Below are 10,731 nucleotides of genomic sequence, written 5' to 3'. Positions count from 1 at the left end.
GAGGCGGGCAGTGGAACCGGGCAAAGCGCGAGCGTCCCGGGCCATCCCCTCCCGCAGCCCCGGCGGGGCGCGCCGGGCCCGGCTGCTTCCTCGGCCCCGAGACCGGCCCTTTGCTGCCCGCCGCCCACGCATGCGCGTTTGCGCACGGCCCTGCGCACATGCAGCCCGGGCGGCCGCGGCGGGCGGCCCGCAGTGCGCATGCCCCCCGGTACGCAAAACACGCAGGCTGCGCCGCTTGCGGCCGGGGCGGGTGTGGAGCTGGGGCCGGGCCTAAGCAGCGGCGGTGCCGCCGGAGTCAGGTAACGCGGCCCCGGGCCGGGTCCCGCCGCCTCGGAAGCGGCAGCCCCGTGCCCTGCCGGGGGTGGGGCAGCCCCGCTCTCGCCTCCCGGGGGTGGCCGGGCCAGCCTCGCCCCCTCCCGTTTCGCGCTCCCGGCGCCGCTCGCCCTGTGCCCGGAGCGCCCCGAGAGGGGCGGCCTGGCCCGCAGGGAGCGGCGTGCGCGGCCGCGCTGCGCCCCGCGGGGCGGGGGGTGCCGGCAGCGGGGCGGGGGGGGGCTGGCGCCTCCAGCACCCAGCTGGGGCCGGGAGCGGGGCTGTGGGGAGCCGGGGGGCGCGCTGGGGGGGCAGGGGGCTAGTTTTAGTCTTGCTGACCTTGACTTGTGTCCCTGGAAGGGGCTGGGAGCGGCGCCCGGCGCGAGGGGCCCGCGGCTGCCCCAGCTTCAGGCTGGTGGGCCCGGCACCTCTGCCTCCCCTCTGGCCTGTGTGGAGATGGGTGCGTGAGTGGGCTCCTCTGGCCTGCGGGAGGGGGTTTGCTCGGACTTGTGGCAGGCGGCCAGGGCCGTGTGCTGGTTGTTCCCTCCCTCTGCTCCCGCTGACCCTCAGGAATCGGCTGCAGGAGCGGATCTTACGTGAGGCTTTATGGAGTTGTCAGGTCTTTGATACACAGATAATCTCTTATGGTGAAGCTTGGTTGAGCCTGTGGCTCTGTTCTCTTGTTGTTTTTACCCTCTGGATGCGAGTTCTGCCCTGTGTAAATAGTGTTTTGGTGCTGTTTAAACTCACATCACGTTGTCAGGTGCTCACACAAGGTGCTGGATCCCTGGGCTCTGCCTCACTGTACTTTCCATCTTGGCTGATGTTCTGATGAAGGTGTTCTGCTCAGGTGTTTGCTCGAATGAGAAGTCGTTGACAGAGGCGTTTATTTTCGCGTCCTTGTCACTTGTAGCAGTGAGTTCCCTGCATGTGGCACTCGGAGGAGTGCTGGTCTAATTTAGAAACAAATCATTTCTATTTCAAGTTTTAAGAGAACAATCTCATCAGCATTCAAGTTCCTACTCGGATCTGGTTGCAGGAGGGAGTAAAACGAGTCCCTGCCAGGCCTGATGCCGCCGCTCCGCCGCAGGCGTTCGTGAAATGCAGCAGGAGGTCACTGCAGCTTTGTGGGGCTCTTCCTTTGGACCTTGGTAAAGTGCAGTCTGAGCGGGAGACTGGGCCTGGTTTGAGGACGAGCAGAAGGCATAGGAAGCTGAGGGCAGAAACAGGTGAGCTGGCAGACACAGCAGCTTTCTGGCAGAGCAGTGGAGAGATTGAGCTTTGGTCTCGTGAGCCCCAGTTTATCGTTCTGGGGACGGGTGCCATATCCATCCTCTTCCTGGTTTGGATTTTTGTAGCACTTGCAACAGAAGGTCTCTATTTCTGAACAGAACAAGTGCTGGGATGCTGTGGGACCTGATTCTGAGTGTGCAGTGCAGGATACTGAAGAATAGCTCTCTTAAATCAGCAGGCTCCGGGAGCATTGCTTTCCCAGTAAATGAAGTGCATTTTAAGACTTCCTGCCGTTGTTGTACATTCATTGATCTGGCCGTGTCTAATTGCTAATTAACAACCACCGTATGCACAGCGTGTGGTCTTTGAAATGAGCTGGCAGCACTGACTGACTGAGGTGCTGCTGCAGAGTCGGATTTAGAGCGGAACATCCCGGCGCCCAGAACTGCCTCATCGGAACAGCCTGGCCAGGTGTGAACTTGCTGCTGCCTCAGCCGCTCCTGCTGAGGAGAGAGGGTCTAGAACTTCACCTTCCAAGTTACTACTCCTTGTACAAGCATTCACTTTCTTTATGCAGAGGATGACAGGGTCAGGAGGGGGGTTATTTCTGGTCTGACCCTGGTAGTGTTTTTGCATTGTTCAGGGAGGGCAGGTGTTACTGGAGGTGGGATGTCACGGATTCCATAAGGACTTTTTGCAAAGGATGATTCATTTTTTCTTTCTCCAGTGAAAATGAAGAATTTACATATTTTTATTGCTGTTCTGTTCATCCCATGGAATTTTTCCTTGGCAAAGTACGATGAGTTTGAGGATGGAGATGACATTATGGAATATGATGATAATGACTTTGCTGAATTCGAAGATGTTAATGAAGATGCAGTCACAGAGTCTCCTCAGAGGATCATCACTACAGAAGATGATGAAGAAGAAGCCACTGTAGAGCTTGAAGGTCAGGATGAGAATCAGGAAGACTTTGATGATGCAGATGCCCAGGTAATGCCTCATCTCCTTCCCCTCTGTGTTTCCTGGTTGTATCTCTACACGTTACTTTCTCACCTCATCTTTTTGGACGTGGTGATTTTTGTCCTTCAGGAAGGTGACACCGAGAGTGAACCGTACGATGATGAGGAGTTTGAAGGCTACGAGGAGAAGCCAGATGCATCTCCGAACAAAAATAAAGACCCCATAACAATAGTTAATGTAGGTATAAATGTTGCTCCCTGTTCTGCTTGCTGTTTCATCACTTGCTTTTTTCTAAGGCTGCGTGCTGGTAATGTCACTGGTGTACAGATGTACACTAAGTCCTAAAGAGTCTGCTCTTTGAATTAACAAGAGGCCGTGCAGGAATGGGAAGAAGTCAGGAGACAAGGAACACCTGAAGCAATGCACCAGGCTAGCAGCAGAAAAGCATGTATTTTTATTATCCCTAAGACACCTTTTTTAAACTGTTGTGCTGACCTTGGCAGTGAAAGGTTGGGGTGCTGTCCTGATCGAAGGGTGATGCTGTGGTAGCAGAATGGCTAATTACTCTCTGAAGATGGCAAGGTCAGGCAGGCTCTCCTGCCCCCCTACGCTGTCTGTGGCTCTTGGTGGTGTCCTGAAAATGCTCCTGGACATTAGGTATCACTTTAGTTTTCAACAGAATTTAGGTGATGATCAGAGGATGTTGTGATGGACAGGGCACAAAGCCTAGTAATCAGTGGGTTGAAATGCTGGGCTGTTGGGTGCTCTGGGGATGCATGATAGCATAGGGTCACTTGGGAGAGACAAGTATTTTGTTTGTATCAGCCAGGTTTTGGGGATGCTCAGTTGTTTCCTGTACAGGTCCTGTTTCCCAGTCAAGCCAAATGCGTTACACAGGCTTATCTCCCTCCTCTCACCCTGGTGAAGCTTATCACTGTGTTTGGGAGGAACCTTCTCCAGTGCTGTTTTCCAGACTGCTTGTGTACATGGCATCTGCTCGGTCTGTATGTAAAAGACAATCTCTGTTCACTTACCCCAGGTGCCTGCTCACCTGCAAAACAGCTGGGAGAGTTACTACATGGAGATCCTGATGGTAACAGGTCTTCTTGCTTACATCATGAATTACATCATTGGGAAGAACAAGAACAACCGCCTGGCTCACGCCTGGTTCAACACTCACAGGGAGCTGCTGGAGAGTAACTTTGCTCTTGTGGGTGAGTTTCATAATGACTACTGGATAAAGCTGGGTTTAGCCCTGTGTGCAGGTTATAGAAAAGGGAAACCTTTTCTGTGCAGATACAAGACAGCACTAGTGACAGCTCTGTGTGCAGATAGTGTGCCACTCTGCCAGTGCTGAGATTAGGTTACAGTGTTGTAGTATAAATTACTCAGAAACATCACAGTGATACTGAAGTAATCCAGGAACTTAGAGCTCTCACCCACTGAAGGATTTGCAGTGTTTAAATTGGGATTTTTAGCTCTTTAACTGTTGTTTCCTTCAGGGGATGATGGCACTAATAAGGAAGCTACAAGCACTGGGAAACTAAATCAAGAAAATGAACACATATATAACTTGTGGTGCTCTGGAAGGGTGTGCTGTGAAGGAATGCTTATCCAGCTGAAGGTAAGGATGAGTTTGTAGCACTGTTTGCCTGTTGGCTGCCTTCGGGTTCCACATTCCAGTGTGAGCAGCAAGGAGTCCCAGCTTGACACTGTCACTTACTCAGAGGAAGGGTTCTGAATGCACATAAATGAAGGGAACACTGGGTAGACTTGGTTCAGCTCATAACCTCTGTGTGCAGAGCCCTGAGAAATTCATCTAACACAGAAAGTAGGTCTGCTTTTGAGCAGTATAGGTGACTTCCTAGGGGCCCTTCAAAGCTAAACTAGTATATGAAAAAAAATCTACTTATAGCTGTCCTGTTTTTCCTTAAGGCCCACTACTATCTGCCAGTGGAGTGCTGCACTCTAGGTATGTTCAGCTATCTTCTATGTTTACAAACTTGTGTTTCTAGTTTCTCAAGAGACAAGACCTCCTGAACGTCCTGGCACGCATGATGAGGCCAGCTTCTGACCAAGTGGTACGTATTCAGCCCTTGAGATGTGCTGTGATAGTGTTGATTTCCTTCAGTTCTGCTCTGCTGCTTTCACTTGCTGTTATGACAGGCAGGTGAACTGCTAGGTGTTTCTGATAGTCCTTGTCTTCCAGCTCAGTAACTGTCAAAACAATCCGAGACAATCATCCACGTTTCTTTTCTGCCTGTGAAATGCAAAATGCTGGGAACTGGGAATTCTTTCATTTGTGGGCTTTATTGTTTGAGAGGCTTTGTGAACAGTCTGTCACGCTTCAGGACTTCATCTTGATATAAAAAGTGGGTTTAGATCTGAAATGCTTCATGATTGTTCTTCTGTCTGTCCAGTCTGTCTGAACAGAGCTGCTCAGTGTGTATGTTGGCCTGGATATTGCTGCCTGCAATGTTCCTGTTTGCCTCGCCCCTTGCTCTTGGCAGTGAGGGTAATGTAACTGCATAAATGCCAGGGGAGGTTCCAGTAGTGGCTGTGTGCACTGTGAATACTCTTTCCATGTATCTATAATTGTATCTACATATATCAATTAAAAATACTTAATTAGATGTGGGTGGCTGCTCATAAGCAATATCTGTACAGCAAATTAATCTTACAGCTCTGCTGTTGTAGTCTCTGTCATTACACTGTAGCATTGTACCAGAATTCTGAATTGAGTGCTCAATAAATCAAAGCACTATCTTACCTTAGGCCATGCTGAGAAGCCTTAGATCAACAACCTTTACCTGAGCTGCGTGTGGCCTCGCTTGGTCTTTGTTCTTATGAATCAGTGTCAAACACTGAAGTCATGGAAGACATAGGTCTCCATTTGGCCAGTAGTCTGAAGGAAAAATACATCCCATAATTCTGATCAGGGCTAACAACATTCTGTCCCACAGCAAATAAAAGTAACGATGAATGATGAAGATATGGACACCTACGTGTTCGCTGTCGGAACGAGAAAAGCGCTGGTGCGACTGCAGAAGGAGATGCAGGACCTGGTATGTATGTGCACCCTGGGGATGCCAACCATAAGTAATAGGATATAAGACCCTCTGGTGAGGAACAGCAGAGAACTTGTGACTGACCTGTTGGAGTTAGTGGGGAGAAAAGACATTTTCATCTCATGCCATCAAACATCTGAAGTGCTAGCCAGCTGCCTTCAGAACAGTGGGAAAGAGGCAATCAAAAGCAGCCTACGTTTTCCTCAGTTCAGTCTGGTAAGATAGCTTGTATTTATTCCTTTCCCCTTGTTCTCTTTGAAACAGAGTGAGTTCTGCAGTGATAAACCTAAGTCTGGTGCAAAATATGGGCTTCCAGACTCGCTGGCTATCTTGTCGGAGATGGGGGAGGTCACAGAGGGAATGATGGACGCTAAGGTAATCTTGAATGCGTTACTACACATCTTCCTTGCTGACATGGTGTTTACAGCCTGTGCAAAAAAAGTTCTCATCTTTATCTCCTGTAGACATCCCACCAGGAGAGCCAAATGGCCTCTCTGAGATCTAGAGAGATCATGAGCCTAAGGAAGGTTGAGGTCTGGGAGGATGCAATTCTGATGTCTTTATTCCTTTTACATAGCAGCTGTTGGCCTAATGTGAAGTGCAGGCTTAAGATCGCCTTTCAGAGCCTGGAAGTTGGCTTCAGCAGCCAGTGTGAAGGAGGGTGTTGATGGAATGTCTGCAGGTCCTTAAAGCTGGCATGTTATCAGCTGAACTGAAAACCCCAAATGAGTGTTCCGTGTGTTGAGACCCACCCTAGCAAAAGCTTTAAAAAAACCCCAAACAAACAAATTCCAGTGTCATTGTGGCAAGCTGAGCACAGCCATATGAGTGATGCATGGACACTGGTGAACCCCCAGGGGGTGGGCAGGCTGCGGATGGGTTTGTTCTGGGAAACACTCACCCTGTTTTCTCTCTTAGATGATACATTTCCTCACACACTATGCTGACAAGATTGAGTCCGTCCAATTCTCGGACCAGTTCTCCGGTCCAAAACTTATGCAAGAGTACGTATAAAGCGAGATTTCTCTTCCCAGTAGCTATTGTAACACTAAAGTAGATGCTGACAAACTTGTTTGCAGTGTGAAGCCTGCTGGAATGCACACAAAGAAATGGGGAGCAAAGGTGAGACAGGTGAATAAATACCCTTGCAATGCAGCCAGATGCTGCATTCATTTAGAACCAGGGTGCTGCCTTACCTCAATACTTGTGTGCTGGTTATGCTTTAGTTTGGACAGCCACAAATTTTGGATAACCCCTGTCAGCTGCAGTGTACATTGCTCTGTGGGAAACAACTGAGTAATCCTGCTGAAGGTATGGGATGTTGGAGTTTGAGGGCTGAGAAATAGCACTGCAGGAGGAGAACTCCACACACTCACTCAGATGCTGTTTGGACGCACTGAGAACTAGGTTCAAGCAAAGCCTGCAGTGGCAAAAGAAAGAAAATCAAGTGTGCTTGCCCTGCCCTAGCTGCTGCAGCTAAACATTCCACTGTGGAATCCATTGCTTGGGTACTTTTGTTAGGTTGATTCTCAGCTGTGCTTTGGAAATACAGAGATGCAGTGTCTCTTCTGTTTCTCTAAGCCTCCTAGTCTGAGGGGCTTTTAGCTGCTGCTTCAGAATTGCAAAGTGGTGGGCGATTTATCTTACTTGAATTACCACGTAGGCTTTTGCAAGGGTGTGCTCTGCCTACTGGCATATCAAGAAATGATGCCTATCAAAACTTGAAATTGCCCTCCAAAAAAAGGAACATCCTTTGATTTAGTTGTGTGGCAGCGATGTGTGTGCCTGGTACTGAAATTGCTGGGCTTTGGAGGATCTGTGAAACTTGAGGCTGACTGTCTTACACTAGAGCACTGGGGTCTTTGGGCAGTGAAGGCTTGAATTCTTCAGAGTATCATTGGTTTTTTTCCTGATACTTACATAAGACCTGTAGTAGTATAACCAACAGGACATGAAAGCTGAATGTCACTGAAATCCACAGGTCTTTTCAGGGCTCGGATGTCAGATAGCCTCTGACCATCAGGTTGGATGGTGCTGGTAGTATGTTTTGTCATTAATACCTTTCACTGCATGCTTTTGAGCAAAGCACTTCAGGAATCTGAATAGTTTGAAACTGAAATTTGTGTTACAGCCAGGCTTTTCATGTTTGAGTACCTTGCAAGTGTCTCTGTTCTTCACAAGGTTTTCCCTAACAATGTTAGGTATTCTGTATGACTGTATTTTTCTTTACTCATTCCAGCTGCTTCTTTTCTTTCCTCCCAGGGAGGGTCAGCTTACAAAACTGCCCGAAACTAAAAAGACACTTTTGTTTACATTTAACGGTAAGAGAACTGGGGTGGGGGGTGTGTGTGTGTGTGTGTGTGTGTGTGTGTCTGGGGGGCGTTGTGCTTTATCTGTGCAAGTTGCATGCTTCAATTCTGTCACCTGTGGAGGACAATATGAGACAAATGACTTCTGTGCATGTAACTGATGGGTTAACCAGTGAACAGAAGGCAGTAGTAACACTGGGGACTGAGCGGTGTGTCATTATGATAATAGGATACTCAGTCGCTGTTATTGACCGTAGTGCTCCTGTCTCCACTGTTTTTAAGCCACAGACCTTGCAGTTTGAGCTTGTGCAGAATTACTTCATTAACCCTGGCTTGAAAAAAACAGCCTGTTGGGAGTCTGGTCAAAAAGGTTCATAGTTCTTTCTGGAATTCAAGGCCATAGCTTCATGTGAAGCTAATGTCAGAGCCTGAATTCAACCCTTAGGTTTGTATTCCATACTAGAAGAACTAAGGACTGGGCGGGGGGGATGTGCCTGTTGCTGTGTGAGGAATCTAAATGCCATTTCCAAAATGAAGTTAGGCATTTCCTAAAGAGTCGGAACAGAACATCTTTCATGAATAGTGTGAGCAATAAGGGAAGAGCATTACAAGTAGAAAAATCCTGCCAAGATGAGTTAACAAGAAACTCTTATTTCAGTGCCTGGTTCAGGCAACACTTCCCCAAAGGACATGGAGTCTTTGCTGCCTCTGATGAGCATGGTTATCTACTCCATTGACAAAGCAAAGAAGTTCCGTCTGAACAGAGAGGTAAGTAGCATGTATTTCTCAGTTGCAACTTCATACAATGTTTGGAAGACAATTGCCATCGGGTCCTTCATCTTCAGATTGGACCCGTATGTTTGCAGTGTGACTCCTAGGGGCACTGCATCTTGCTCGGCGGGAATTCGTATTAACCACACTTGCTTTTCTCTGTGAAAAGGGTAAACAGAAAGCTGATAAAAACAGGGCTCGTGTGGAAGAGAACTTCCTGAAGCTGACCCACGTGCAGAGACAGGAGGCTGCCCAGTCCCGCCGAGAGGAGAAGAAACGGGCAGAGAAGGAGCGAATCATGAACGAAGAGGATCCTGAAAAACAGCGTCGGCTGGAGGTGAGATGGGTTTTCAGGTTGTTACCAGCTGCTGGGAAGCTCCTCCTACGGTGTCTCCAGGGCTGTCTGTATGCATACCAGCAACGGCCAACTTGGATTTCTTACTTGCTTAGGCAGAAGGCTTTCAGTGTATACGCTGCTGCTTTCTGAAACATGGAAGGCTCCCAACAAGGAGCCAGCTCATGTAGTTAGAGATGGGAACACAAGTCTTTTGTTTGGCTCTTCAGCAAGCTGCAATGATCAGCTTGCTCTCCGAAGGGATCACTGATGTTCATCCAGTTCTCTGTGTCCTTGCCTACAGGAAGCTGCTTTGAGGCGTGAGCAGAAGAAACTTGAGAAGAAGCAGATGAAGATGAAGCAAATCAAAGTGAAAGCTATGTGACTCCATTGTCAGAAGCGTCTCGGTGCCACCTGCGGAATTTTAATTCACAGGGTACAAAGACCTGCTTAACTCCATACTCCTACACTTCTTTGAACACTAGTAGCCATTAAGAGAAATGCTCCTTGCATTGGTGTTACTTAAGTATTACAGCAACATGCAGGCGTACGTAGAGAGCTTTGTCTCAGCAGTTTTGCTCCAGGTGGTATACATTCTTGCTACTTGTCTGTTTTAAAAAAAGCAATATTCTTGAATGCTCTGTCATTTGTTCTTTGAAAACAGAAGATTGTAAACATGTCCACATGTGCTGGTAACATATTAATGCTTTGGTTTTTAAACTTTGGTTTATAGTTATTGGGAGGGAAGAGGGGGACACTTAAGAGGAGGAAAACTGCACAATAAGCATTTACTGTGCATTTATTTGCATCGAGCTTGTAAAGGCACAAAACTTCGAGCCTTCCATACACAGTATGGGTTCTTCAGGGATTTAAGCCCAGTAGAATAGAAGTGATTTTTATTTTCTTTTTTGTACAAACAAGGGCCTGAAACAGTGTTATGTCACTTGTGGGCACGATTGGCATACGTGTAGAACGTAGATGGGTTAGATATGAGGGAATGGAATACATGAACTGTTTCCTACTTGTGGTTTTGAGTGCTGCAAGCTTAATACAATGTGAAGTCTGTAATGTCAGCGTGGTGTTTCTTTGGGAGTGAGTGCATGGTGAGTTAGCAGCTTCCACTAGCTTTCCTTGAATACTTTTACCTGTACAAGTTTGCCTCAAAAACTTCTCTCCTGCTCTCAGCAGCTGCTGCCTAGTTCACTTCAGCTGGAAGCTAGATCCAGTGAAGTACCTGCAATTGCCAATTTCCCCAAGCAAGTAAAAACGTTTTGAGGACTCCTTTCCTCCTCATCCAGTGGATGATCACTTCAGGGTTTTCAGTGTATGTGGGGAGAACGAAGTGAACACCCCTGTGCAAGCACTTGGCTACCTGAGAGCGCTCTGCATTTTATAAATGCTTCCTGTCTAGAAGGCATTTTATTGTTGCTTGTAACAGACTTTTAACGGTTTTGTGGGGAAATGAAGTCTTGCTTTTTATTGTTTTGTTTGATACTTTGTGCAAACTTGGTTCTGAGGCAATAAGAAGGAGCTGCTGTAGAGACAGCACCTGCTTAGATGTGTTGTTCCAGCATGGGATACTTCACACTGATTGAAATGCAAATGTCTGTAACCTGATACCATGCAAATGTATTAATTTTATAATGGTTGGTAAAATTATTTAAACCAAACTAATGATTTAGATTATGAGATTTAGCACTATTTAGCTTTAAGATGAATGTGGTGTTGTTTCACAAAGGTCTCC

The 10,731-nt window shown here is 47.7% G+C and overlaps 1 protein-coding gene across 2 annotated transcripts; it reads left to right on the top strand.

Moving 5' to 3' along the window:
- The first annotated feature begins 244 nt into the window (after positions 1 to 244).
- CCDC47 (coiled-coil domain containing 47) lies at positions 245 to 10,055 on the top strand. Of its 2 annotated transcripts, XM_084275511.1 has the most exons (14): positions 262 to 299; positions 1,349 to 1,538; positions 2,270 to 2,535; positions 2,635 to 2,742; positions 3,545 to 3,719; positions 4,008 to 4,129; positions 4,521 to 4,586; positions 5,469 to 5,570; positions 5,838 to 5,948; positions 6,492 to 6,577; positions 7,836 to 7,894; positions 8,541 to 8,650; positions 8,823 to 8,990; positions 9,292 to 10,055. In XM_084275511.1, exons 3-14 carry the CDS (start codon positions 2,275 to 2,277, stop codon positions 9,370 to 9,372), a joined length of 1,449 nt encoding a protein of 482 aa, XP_084131637.1. In that variant the 5' UTR covers positions 262 to 299; positions 1,349 to 1,538; positions 2,270 to 2,274; the 3' UTR covers positions 9,373 to 10,055. The 2 variants fall into 2 exon arrangements, with proteins under 2 accessions (XP_084131636.1, XP_084131637.1); XM_084275510.1 differs by lacking the exon at positions 1,349 to 1,538 and having other exon boundaries at positions 245 to 299.
- The last annotated feature ends 676 nt before the right edge of the window (positions 10,056 to 10,731 follow it).

Source organism: Gallinula chloropus, assembly GCF_964237585.1.
Source record: "Gallinula chloropus genome assembly, chromosome: 26".
NCBI lineage: Eukaryota > Metazoa > Chordata > Aves > Gruiformes > Rallidae > Gallinula > Gallinula chloropus.
The sequence above is the reverse complement of the archived record's forward strand: the minus strand, read 5'-3'. Positions and strand labels throughout refer to the sequence as shown.

Coding starts and splice junctions, on each gene's coding strand:
- CCDC47 (XM_084275510.1), top strand. CDS start 2,275: ATGAAGAATTTACATATTTTTATTGCTGTTCTGTTCATCCCATGGAAT. Junction 2,536..2,634: donor TTGATGATGCAGATGCCCAG/GTAATGCCTCAT, acceptor TTTGTCCTTCAG/GAAGGTGACACCGAGAGTGA. Junction 5,949..6,491: donor AGGGAATGATGGACGCTAAG/GTAATCTTGAAT, acceptor TTTCTCTCTTAG/ATGATACATTTCCTCACACA.